Source organism: Gadus macrocephalus, chromosome 12 (genome assembly GCF_031168955.1).
Source record: "Gadus macrocephalus chromosome 12, ASM3116895v1".
Taxonomy (NCBI): domain Eukaryota; kingdom Metazoa; phylum Chordata; class Actinopteri; order Gadiformes; family Gadidae; genus Gadus; species Gadus macrocephalus.
In genome coordinates this window covers 23705189-23718072 of record NC_082393.1, presented here as the reverse complement: position 1 = coordinate 23718072, position 12884 = coordinate 23705189, and the positions used below count along the sequence as shown (strand labels likewise).

The following is a 12884-nucleotide window of genomic DNA, read 5'->3' as shown; positions in this document are numbered from 1 at the left end:
CAGCAGGGCGTGCTCCTCAGGCCGCACTAACAACATCGGTGATGGCACCACTTAGCTGGTCTGATTGAATGTTCTCGACGAGGAGAGCGGAGATGCATGGGAGAAGGACGACCCGAAGGGGGATACTTAAAGCGGGAGGCTCATCGAGACAATTCTGAAACAGACTACTCCGCGCATGCCTCCAAGACGGATCTGTCTGTGGATGAATGTGGGGGACTGGGATCCTCGCCCCCCCCCCCCCCCCCCCTGTTCAGCGGTTACCTCTGGCTTGCCTTTACACAAGCTTCCTGACCAACAGTGGTTGGCCACAATTCGATTTTAAGAGGGTGGAGCTGGACCGCAATGAAGCACGACCACTGGAACGAAAGACCTCCCTAGATACCGTGAAAACACTGATGCTGGAACTAGGCGTGGAGGCCATGCAGGTGAGATGTGGGAGTGGCCCGGTCCTGGTAATGGTCCAGCATGCCAACACTGCCTTTGCGGCACAGTTGGCTTGACCTCCAGCTAGAAGTGTTGGTTAAAACGGTAAAATGGTCAATTTGATGCAAACGAGGGAGGATGCCCTGTGTGTGTGTGTGTGTGTGTGTGTGTGCGCGTGTGCGTGTATGTGTGTGTGCGAGTGAGAGAGGAAGATGAAGCAAAAATGTAGAACGGATTAAACTTCATGTAGAGAAGCAGGTGGATAGGAATGGAGGAAGCAGAGTGAAGGACGACTGGACAGCATTCGGTCCCACACATCCCATCTCTCCACATCATCTCTCCTTCCATCCATCTCTCCCATATTTTTTTTTTTTTTAAATGCCACCCTGTTGTTTTGTATGTGTTTGTATGATCTTGAACATAGTCGTCTGTGCCATTTTGTCACTAACTATAATAATACCGCAAGTTAAGAAGAACTGTGGTAAAATCCACATCATCAAGAACTACATTTGCACCCCGTCCCTTTTTGCAACCCTACAAATTAGGGGGTCTGGGGGGGGTAGGGGGTCTACCTACCACATAAACACCAAAAACACGAACCCTCTTATGTTTGGTTTTCCTCCGGAACCCCGGCCAAACCCCCCCCCCCCCCACCACCACCACCACCTCACTCTGTGTGAGTTTTTCCATCTAAGATTTCAACACTGAGGCACACTGATGTCGTTTCAACACTGCCACACACCCCCCCCCCCCCCCCCCCCTTCCACAGGTAACAAATCCATCTCTGTTAGCGCGTCTCTGATAGACAAGTCCAGAGCCTGTGGCCATTCCCTCGCATTGTAAAATGACCTCCATTCATCCAGTAAGGCGTGCGTCAACAAGCGCCCTCTAAATACACGTTGGGAATGTCCAATACCAGTGCCTCAAAGCAGGAGACACACAAACTTTCTTTTGATCTCTGCATCACTTTCTCCTCTCTGTCTCTTTTTCTCTCTCTCCTAAAGTCTGTTCTCAGTGTGTGCATTCCCAGCAGAGTTTGACACGCTCATTGCTCTTCACCTTCCCTCTCGCCCTCTTACTTCTCTTCCCTTTTCCTTCTCGCTTACACTCCACCTCCCTTCCGTTTTATTTTGTTTCCCCTTCTCTCTCTCTCTCTCTCTCTCTCTCTTATCTCGGCCACTTACCAGCAGGACAACAACATGTGTCGGCTGCTAGGCAACCAGTGTGGCGGTGTGCAGAGTACAGCCATAAAGTGACCTCACCGACATGGACACATCCACACAGAGAACCAAAGGGTTCTAGTAGGAGTAGTAGTAGCAGTAGGAGTAGCAGCAGCAGTAGTGGTAGTAGTAGTAGTTGGGTAGTAGTAGTAGTAGTAGTAGTAGAAGAAGCAGCATTGTTAGTAGTAGCAGTAGTAGTAGTAGTAGAAGCAGTAGTAGTAGAAGCAGGTGTAGTATTGATTGATTGAAAACTTTATTTCAGACTCAGGGCCATAAATAGCACAAGACAAATACAATACAAAAATAGAAATACAAATAGTAGAAGCAGCAGTAGTAGCAGCAGCAGCAGCAGCAGCAGCAGCAGCAGCAGCAGTAGTAGAAGTAGAAGTAGAAGTAGAAGTAGAAGTAGAAGTAGAAGTAGAAGTAGCAGCAGTAGCAGTAGCAGTAGCAGTAGTAGTAGTAGTAGTAGTAGTAGTAGTAGTAGCAGCAGAGTCATGGGAGCGTACTTCAGAGAATTAAAGCATGATTCAGTGGCTGGCTGACTTGGGTGCTCCGCCATACGGCCCAGGTTGGCCCTCGCTGGGTCGGGGTTGGTCAGGCTTACGGCCATCGTGGTTGGCACCGGCTTATTTTAGAACATCGCCACTTCACAGGAATACAAATAACAAGAAAAGGAGCATGCATGCAGGGTGCGCCTCACATTCATGCACGTATTCACCAGAGTGCACACACGCACGCCACGCACACACACACACGCACGCACGCACGGATGAGAGGCAGTGGAACACATCCTAAAGCATTAAGATAGCAAATGTGTACAACCGTCATCTTTGTTTATCGTGAATGCAATATAGTTGTCTGATGCAGACAATATTTGTCTGATACAGACACTAATAATTCTCTTTCTTGGCTTTAAAACCGAGGAACAACTTATAAACACCACTGTTTCGGCACATTAGAACATGCATGGAAGCAGTAAACACATTACTCCTGTGACAGTGAAACCCCCTCTGAGGGATTGGATGTACCCAAACATATTTCAGATATACACAGCAAAGCCCTGTAACTTACTGACAACAATCACTGTCCCCGTAGTAACCCATCGCTGACAACAATTGCTGTCACCATAGTTACCCATCGCAGTCCCCTCTCTCCAGAACAAAACACAGAGCCCCTTGCCAAAACACTTGTGTGCCACGTGTGTGTGTGCGTGCGCGTGCGCAAGTGTGCTCGTCAAATCAGAAGCCACACAAACACTCACACAGCATAATCAAGAGGTCCTTGTGGCGGCTTTGCTGGTGTTGATGATGATGATGATGTGCAGGTGTATATGCCAAGCATCAGTCGGACCCAGCTGGAGTGAGCCAGCCTCGTATAAACGAGACTAAAGCAGGCGACGATATAACAGAACATAGCAGAGTGAGAGGGACAGGGGGAGAGAGAGGTGACAAACAGATGGCATGCACACCTCTAAGAGGGTACGAAAGGGGAGGCTTTCCCTTCCCATAGAGAGGAGGATTAGCAGGTTGGTGTGTGTGTGTCCGTGTCTGAGTACGTGTGTCCATGCGTTAGCCCGTGTGTGTGTGTGTGTGTGTGTGCGCGCGTGTGTGTACCCGTGTGAGTGTGTGTGTACGTGCGTGTGTGCGCGCGCCTCGGGTCTTCATGTGGAAGGCGAGTCTGCCGGCTGTGCGCATCTGCAGCGCGACAGAAAAACAAGTCAGCAGAAGAGAGTGAACCCTCTCACCCTTTTAGCGGAACAGTAGGGAGGAGGAAGAGAGGGAGGAGGAGGACGACGAGGCGCGGAAGAGGGGCAGTGTCAGAAGCCGAAGGAAGGAAAGGAAGAGAACAACCCGGCTAGATGAGAAGGGGGGAGATAAAAAACGGTATGGGCCATTGACTGTATAAATCAAAGTACTTAAAAAGGTGCACCAGGCCAATGTAAAGGGGAAAAAAACAACTTACATGCGCTATTATTCAACCTTCTCATGTGCTGTTCACTGATGACTCATAGGGAGATGAAACAAACAATAACGGGGGGGGGGGGGGAAGAAGTACAGAGGAAGCAGGATGAGGACAAAGGATATAATTGAGTTACCATTTAGTCCTACTTATTTTAAATGTTCTTGGGTTTGGTCCTCCATAAAACACATGCCCCCTCTGCTCATTGACAACCTGAGTGAAATTACCATTTACCCATAATTGAGAGGCAAGCAACGGGACAGTGGTACCTCAATGATGACTTTACATGACAATCTGTCATGTAAAAGTCAAGTATGTTTACGACAGCATTGGCACTTATTGCAGTTTGGAGGGCAGCAAAAAGTTTGGCTTGTAAACATTCCTGGCGTTGCTTTAAAAGTGACTTAGGCCCCGTCCACACGAAGCCGAAACAGGCGAAACCGTTACGGTTTCGATCTATCCGGTTTCGCAGTATCTCCGTAAAGACGAAGCCAAGCGAAACCGGGTAGATCTGTAGAAACGCTGTAGTACACATTCCAGGCCCATAAGGAGCGCTGCTTCTGCTACAGAAATCCTTGTTGTTGTGAGTTCTGAGACTCCGCGGGCTTAACAGTCATTGGCTAGAGGGTCGAGGGGTGGGGCGATGACGTCATGGTTTACGGTTTCAGGCGGTTTCAGGCGTCCACACGAATCCAAAACGAAACCGGGTAGATTTGAAACCACCTCCGAGGGTGGTTTCAGAAGTTTGCGGTTTCGGTCAGCGGATTCGCCGGCTTCGTGTGGACGGAAGGCCGAACCGTACAAGACCTTTGCGGTTTCGCCATGAAATCGGCTTCGTGTGGACGGGGCCTAAATTAGGCTGCATTTGCCTTTTAAATGCTGGTATCTCAAGCTCGCATCATCCCTCACACAGACAATCGTCAAGTCCTGCATGTTGACAACATGTGCCTTCCGGTAATCCACGGTACAAACACTCCAAAAGGTGTGTCACACTCACTCAGATCAGCTCTTGCGTGAGTCCAATAAAACATCCCATGAACTTTGGATTCCGGCTTTGCACTCATTTTCACGTTCACACTTTCCCTTTTCCTAAATCCTAGTCTTTCTGCAGCTCCGTCCTTCAGGATTTGCTGGGACTGTGCCGATATAAGATAAAACACAAGCCGGCTGTGCATTAGCCCGTTGCAGGATGTATATAAAAAGGAGCAGGTTATGATGTCATTGGATGAAATGTTACATCTGCCAGTGTGCTGCAAAGAACCAAAAGGTCAACAAATGCCCAGTATTGCCTGCAAGTACGATTCTGGGTACTAGATGGCTACAATAATTGCCTAAAACAAATAACATATTTATTTTATTTCACTCAATTTAATTGAAGCATCCCATAACGCTATTCAAAGGCACTGCTGATTGTTGCATTGGTGCGATATCATAGCATTGGGTGATTGCTGGCCATCATAGTTATAATAATGTTCACGATTATTATAAGTAGTCAACAAATGTATCATTGACGTATGCAATTATGTGTGGTGCGCATGTTTCACGTCTGGTAGTTATTTACTAACGACTTTCTAAACCCCACCATATTCATATAACAGACCTCTGAGTACATTAAGAGCATCATGGTCAGTCACATGGACACACACACACACACACGCACACGCATATGTATGTATATATGAACCCAGATGGGACAATGTGAAGAGACATAAGATCTACACGTCTGTCCCAACAGATAAACCCAAAACTCAACATTACCAGCCGTACAAAATATTACCTTACAAGGCCTCTCCCACAATATCAATATTTCAATGTTATCGTTCATTGTCTTTTGTGGTATGGTGTCACGAATTGTCTACATCACCCGAGTTCACTCAAGCAAAAAGCATGACCTAAAATGTGCTTTGGCGGGGGGGAGAGGAGGGGGTCAGAAAGAGCTACGTCTTATATCACCTCCTTCAGAAATGTAAGCAGATATTGTGTCATCAATAATACACTAGTAGTTCGGCGAGCGTCTACAGTGGCTTCATCACCAAATCAGTCTGCTGCAGTCATCTGGGGGTGGAGGGGGGGGGGGGGTTCCGACAGCACCCCATGCTAATCCCTGCATTACAGCCACGGCTCAAACTGAATATTACAGTGTCAAGTCGCCAACAGTTAAAATAGAGCAGGTCCAAACAGCAACACGGCCCATCGAATAAGATGGTTGCAGTGTGCCGTAATGGCACTTGGTGTGTGTTTACTTGAAATGTGTGTGTAACTGTGTATGTGTGTGTACGTGCGTGCGTGTGTGTGTGTGTGTGTGTGTGTGTGTGTGTGTGTGTGTGTGTGTGTATGTGAACATGTGTGTATGTGTGTGTGTCAGGAAACACACAACTGTAGTAGGCAGGAGGTTTATGTTAAATACTGTAGTGTGTATATAATAAGATTCTATCAGAATTGCAATCGTGTTTACTGTTCACTCTAGTATAGTGATCGGTTCTGGGAATAAAAAAAACACACAATCACATTCAAAAGACCAAGCATGACAGTATCACACAAAACAATAACATTAACGCACACAATGTCCAAACAGAAGGAAAAGGTGCATCTTGAGTTTAGCATTGCGATGCCATCCCCCTGCCGGTTGGTCTGCCCGCCTCCTTCACTTGCTCCTGTGATAGTCCATGTTAATCATATGACACTGGGATCACTGGACTTCTGGTTGTCAGTGCGAGATTTCTGTGGGACTTTTATTCAGGTAAAATCGAAGTAAGTGCTACAAACAAATGACACAATTTTCTTCTTGAAAAAGCGGTACCGCTGGTGTACATAGTGTGTATTTAGACGGCACGACGTGGCTATATTGAGAAAGAAAAGGGTGCTTTTTGAGCCTTAATCCTCAAAACAAGGTATCCAGAATGGTTGTATACGTCAGTAAATAGTTTGGTTCAATTGAGTGTGTAGGGTATAACCATTATTTGCTGGTAAAAAAGTTTTTCTCTGTTTTGTTTGTTTTTCTATTCGGCTTATAGGTGTGTTTAATTAATCCAAGCTATGTGAAAGTTATCAAGATCTAACAAAGCCCTTTCTGGAATATACAATTTAAATATTTCTGTGCAACTATTAGCTTATGAAGAAAAGAAAAGCACAGTATCAAAACGACACAGTATAAACATGCTATGCTACGTTGCTGAATCAGCCAACACTGGTCTCAGCTAAATATGCTCCAAGACTGTTCTGTTCTCACTTCGACAACACATCAAAAGGCAATTCATTGAGGGAGTCAAAGGTCAGGTGGTGTTTTTCTTCTGACATTGGTAACACTGTCGAGGTGCTTTAGGAAACACTGCTTCACACACACACACACACACACACACACACACACACACACACACACACACACACACACACACACACACACACACACACACACACACACACACACACACACACACACACACACACACACACACACACACACACACGAGTGAACAAACAAGATAAAAAAAATGCATTGGCAAGCAGTAAGAAGTTGAAAGGGGGAGCCTACTTTTAGAGATAAAGGAACCCCTCCGACAGAACCTTTCCACTAACAGTAGCCAAGATAGCTCTTCTGGACAACACCACAAACACATGACACCCAACGGGTGGGGAGTGGTTTCTGACCTGACCAAGAACGCAGTAGAAATCTATAGACAGTACTGTAGCTGCCGTTTCACCGACAAGACACTAGCCTAGCATGGATTCCTCTAAACTAAATAATTTGGCGGTACATCTTAAAACAACAAGTGCAGAGTTAAAAGCATAAAAATAATCAACTACAGGAATCCATGACATGGGTGCGGGAAAAACAAGAGACAGGAGAACCAGAGGCTGAAGTTTGGACAGCATTAAGCAGCTCCAGAGCTGTCCATTCACAGGCAAGGCCGTTCAGAAGCTTGGCCCCTTCGACAACAGCACTCAAGAAAACAGACACCTGGGTTTACTGAAAACATTGGGAATGCTCATGGATCGGAAGGGTGCTAGTAAGAAGCCAAGCACTGAGTTAATGAGAATGTATACACCGTGGTCTCTCTCCCTTACCCTCTCCCTCTCCCTCTCTCTCCTACAGGGTGGGCCACTTCAAACACATTCCAATCCATGCAAAGTATTGTGGGAAAATGCCACTGTTCGCTCCAGTGAAGGGTGCCTAAGGATTCCAAATAGCCAACGAAGAGGCTGCCATACACCGACACCAAAAGACACGCATCACACATACAACCGTCTCAAGTTTTCTTTTTGCTTATGTTTTTAATCGCTTGTTAGTTGTGTTCTACAATCCAGCACAAGAGCCATACCAATATTGATCTTCTGTATCCCTTCCAACCCTACGTACCATAGGTCTGAAAGAGCCAGTTTAAAAGCTGTACCTACACAGGAGGCGACATACACATATGCACAACGACACACTGAATCGCACACAAACAAACACACACCCTCGCCTTTCAAAAAGAGCATTTCATGAGCCTGAGAGAGGAACAAGAAGGGGGCATGGCTCTCAGTTGCACAACTTGTTTTTCCCTAGTTATCCAAGGAAAGAAGACAGCTCAGTGGTTTCCTCTGAGAGCTGATTACCGAGATTAAAACCTTCACACAAACATTTCCTCCATCAGAACCAACCAAGTCCACCACCCGTTAAGAGAAGGCAATGTTACATTATTCAGCCTGCTGTCAGAAAATCACGGTCAATGGGGGTTTACATAAAATGTTTGACGTGGATTCAGAAGGAAATTGTTGACGTATTTTTGGTGGTTGTTTGTCTTTTCCCTACCCTTAGGCATAAGCAGCCCTAGTGTGTTAAGTAAAGTTACTTCCAAGGAATTGAGTATTGACATGTGCTCCATTCCCTCAAAGGAGATACCAGTAGACCTGTATTCAGAGACCCTCTTTCTCAACCCCCTGCCTCCTGATCGACCCTGAAGTAAATAACCATAACATGGCAAAAGCAGCTTGTAATTACGCAAATGGCAATTAAAAGTCAGGCAGTGTTACTGCATGTATAATCAATTCATCAATTCTGGTCATCATTTAAAATGGTTACTATCAACGTCGATGTGGACATGTATTGAAAAGTGCTTAATGGGATGTTATTTATGGAACAGTCTTAAGAAGCAAGCTGTTTTCGGGTCTAATGGGTTCTTCTGCATGACCACCGCTATACATCCAGTCCAATAGTTAAAATAAATAAAATGAAGAAATTATATAAATTAACGTTGCTGTAGAATGGTGTTCGTTTAAACACCGCTTAAATAATCGTTTTCCCACTCAAACAATTCCATCGCTAACATAAACACAGAAATACACGTAACAGGGCAATGGATGCCGATTATTTACTACGCTGTCAGTGCAGTATATTAATTGGAAATCGCGTTCATTGATACACTTCGCACCGTGATAGTAATCCCTGGCAGAGGACGTTATGATAGCCCTCGTTTCAGACGCGTGTTAAAGTGTATCACGGGGGGGCTTATCCGCCACTTATAACGGGGATTTCGAGAACTTCCGAAGACGAGTGTGTGTGTGCGCTACATTTGTTTACGTTTCTGGCGAGAGCAACGTGCGCGTGTGTTGTTGCGCCTTGTTGTCGTGAGAGGCCTAGCGGTGCTGACGGGCGCCAGGCGAATCCTGCAACTCCCAGTTTAGATCCGCTGCAACAGACCCCTCTCGTCCAGTCACGACGACTAATCTGGCCCTGGGGCTGATGCATCCACGACAGGCCTCAATAATATATCTTTAAGGAGAGGGGCGGGGCTAAGGTATTCTTAAATAACTTTACCAGGGAATACAAATTAAAGGCTGTGTGTCAACAAGTTGTGGCTTGTTGTTAATTACAGGAATAAGACCTCAAAAGCATACAACAGGGGGAATATACCTTCAGTGTCAAACACTAACTTCCTCTCTGGGGACGAGTATTGGTTCTGCGCTGATAATAAATATCTATTCACCATAATGTATTCGTTTTACCTCAATGAAATGCAAATGAGGACGCTTCGTTTAGCCCTTGTCGTATTTGCACTACTTATCGTTCTACCAATGTGTGCATTCGTTATTTCTCCTGTTGATAATGCAGTTTAATCATATGCAGCAATTTAAACTTGCAAGAACGAATAAAGTATACTTACTTTCGCCATTCAATAGTCCAGCCTGGCATGCAATGCAGATGCACACTACAATAAACACACTTGGTGTTTGCGGTTTAAACGTCCAGCATCCCATGTTGCCTTTCCAGGTGATTTCCCCTTGCATAAGTTCATAAAAAATCGACGACTAAAGAAAAAACTTCCTTTTATAATAGGTATGTTATAATAACAAAACGTATAAAAATCCAAATGTGTTTTAATACACTGGCAAAAAAAGATGGTGTTGCCCCCCCCTAAAGGGGCCGGGGTCCAACGTGGTTGTATTATGATTTAAAACGATGGGAGTTTGATGAGACCCTTACAAAAGTCCGACCACTTAAATAACGTGGTCTTGGGTTCTGGCGAAACAAGTGCGGATAAAAAGCTTCATGTTCCATAAGCGCACAAGGTAGTTGTCTTTCATCTGTTTATCACAGCGTACCGGAGGATCCAGGAAAACAGGTCCAGTTCACCGAGGAGATCTGCGAGGAATACCCGACGGCGAGCCGTTCGACACGGGTTCACTCCATGGCAAGTATGCCCTGCTCCAGTCAACTACTTTCTCCAAACGAACAGTAAAAACCCCAAGTCCAAAAGCGGTGAGTTGTAGTAAAGAGCACGATCTCACTTCAACGAAGCCCAGTGTTTCGTAAGTTAGTAATAACACCAAATTAGAAACCAGCGTTGACTGTTGTTAAGTTGTTGTTGTTTTTTTTAAGTCCACAGGTCTCTCGTGTATCTCACGTATTTGCTGTAGTGTCCCGTCCTGTTTTTTCTCGCTGGAGCTCACCTTTCCAAGATGCGAACCCGCCGATGTGTCCACATCACCGAGGTGGTGTTGGAGTACGTGCAGGGAAACGTGCTGCCGGGGGATCGCTTCCCCGACGACCTTCCTCTGAACTCCTTCACCCCGCTGACCACGCCGGCGCGGACCGATGGACAACCCGGTGGGAAACGCACACAAAAGGGACTCGGCGGTGGAAAAACCCTGTTCGTTTAATGAACCACGGCCGATCTGATCAACTATTAAAAATAATAAGCGGCAGTGTGTCGGAAAGTGAGAAAAGTCGACACCACGCCGCCCGTCTTTTTCAGATTAGCTGGGGGGGGGGAAGCAGCTAGCTAACAGCAAACGTGGTCTCTGTGCTGACGATATAGTTAAAGTAAATGTACCGTTTCCGACAGTCCAAGGATGAGGTAAACAAAGGTAAAAGCCTAAAAAGACGGCCAATGAGGAAACTTCTATTCCCGTTGAAGCGGTACCTCTCCCATCAGGTTCCCCCCTTTCGTCTCTAATGGGTCTCCACCAGTAAACAAGTCCTGCCAGTCAGCTGCTGGGGCACGCTCGGTGCGCCGCAAAGCCCGGACTGGATCACCGTCAAAGCCCTTAACTACGGATTCGGACTGTCTGCGCTACCAAAAGCACACTGCCAACTATAAATCAAGCGATATGTCTTATGTAAAGATTCGTCGGTATACGTTTGAATTCGTTTATATTAGGCTTTCATGTTCAAATCTGTTTATCGTATAGTGTATATTTTTTGGAAATACTTTATATCAAGAATTCAAATTCAGAGTTCTTCTAAGTTTATCGTGGCATTGGAGGTTGGACGTTGCATGACGAACGAGTTGGAGCGACCTCGACTGTAAATCAACACAGTATGGATCGTTTCCATCATGTGGAGATGCATATGAAATGCATTTGAATTATTCACTTTCAAGTGAATCAACCGCAGTGCACGTTTGCGTTATATCTGTTTACAACCATGTGGCAGGTTATTCCCGTTCAATAGTGACGCAACTACAAACTAGAGACGACACATGTGGAGCTGGGACGCACAGCCCCAGCAGTTTAGCATAACAAACATCCTTGTAATAAACCCGGCTCTCATGATGGGATATCGGGCTGCACACAGTGAGCCAGTAGCCTTGTAGTATGTTCTTTCACCTGGCAGCCGTTTTGTGGTATTAAGAATATCTTCTTTTGATTTGTGTTCTTTGATGTCGATATTGAGAGGTGAGTGTAAACGGATCAAAACAGAAGGATCCTCACTTATCCACTTCACTTTACAGCGTCTCACTTTGGCAGAATCCTCTTGTGTCCATTGGACAGAATAAATAATATATATAATAAATTAGGAAGTTAGTAGTTATTAGTATTAATAGTATTGTTATTCACATTTACATAAACTGAATTATTTCCTTTTGACTGATTAAAAAAGTCTTTCATCTGTACTATATCTGAGTTGTACATTTTTTTTAGTTTTTCGAGAAAGACAAATATTCGAAGACAAAAGGGATCGACAAAGGCGAACGACACACTGCACATTAAATATTTTCACTGGGCAAATTCAACTTTATGGCAAAAACCATGTAATGCATGCATCTCCTGCTTAAACGGGTGTACACAGAATAGCTGGAAGTGGTTTGTTGTTTGAATCACGTTCTTTCATCACTACACACAACCTAAAGCTTTTAAAATGAACGAATGACTGGGACGTATCCAACAAGCTGACCATCTTCCACTGCCCCACATGGGCAGTCCACCCACAGTGCTGGAGGAGAAACACGCCGGCAGGCACACGGACCCTGGGTTCACCAGCCTGCATGTTCCTCATGGATGGGGCCACTCCCAGGAAGGGCCTCCATTAGGGTAACACAGGGGCCCATCGTCCAGAAACAAGCCGTTGAATCGCACAGAACGACCACCGGTTGGCACTCAAGGCATTGGGGGTTCCTCTTTTTCGCACCATTCTCCACACTACATTTATTCTAAAATAAAACACCATTACAAGCGACTCTGAGTCCTAGAAAAGCGCTATATAAATCGAATTCATTATTATTATTATTACACATGATACGTATCCTATAGGTTTAGCAATAGCCTATAGCTGTAGCCATCAGCCTCCATCCAGGGCTGGAGGACCTTCATGCCCGCTCTCCTCATGGCCTCTATTAGGTCCAATAAGTATCTCTCTGCCATCGCTCTCTGGAGCCATTCTGCACTCAGGAGAAAAACAAATCCTGCTAATTGGAATTCATTATAAAAATGAAAGCGGATCATCGATTCATTTTTACTTAAAGCACACACAACACACTTATACACATGCACACACACTCGTGCACACACACACGCGTGCAC

At 45.5% G+C, this 12884-nt stretch overlaps 1 protein-coding gene across 1 annotated transcript in view; it reads right to left on the bottom strand.

The window, feature by feature from the left end:
* Positions 1 to 11196, bottom strand: part of LOC132469768 (insulin receptor-like) — a 55709-nt gene extending 44513 nt beyond the window's left edge. Inside the window, exon 1 of the mRNA XM_060067842.1 lies at positions 9746 to 11196. Within this exon, the coding sequence (XP_059923825.1) occupies positions 9746 to 9869 (124 nt within the window). The 5' untranslated portion in view covers positions 9870 to 11196. The remainder of the gene's footprint in view (positions 1 to 9745) is intronic.
* Between the last annotated feature and the right edge of the window lie 1688 nt (positions 11197 to 12884).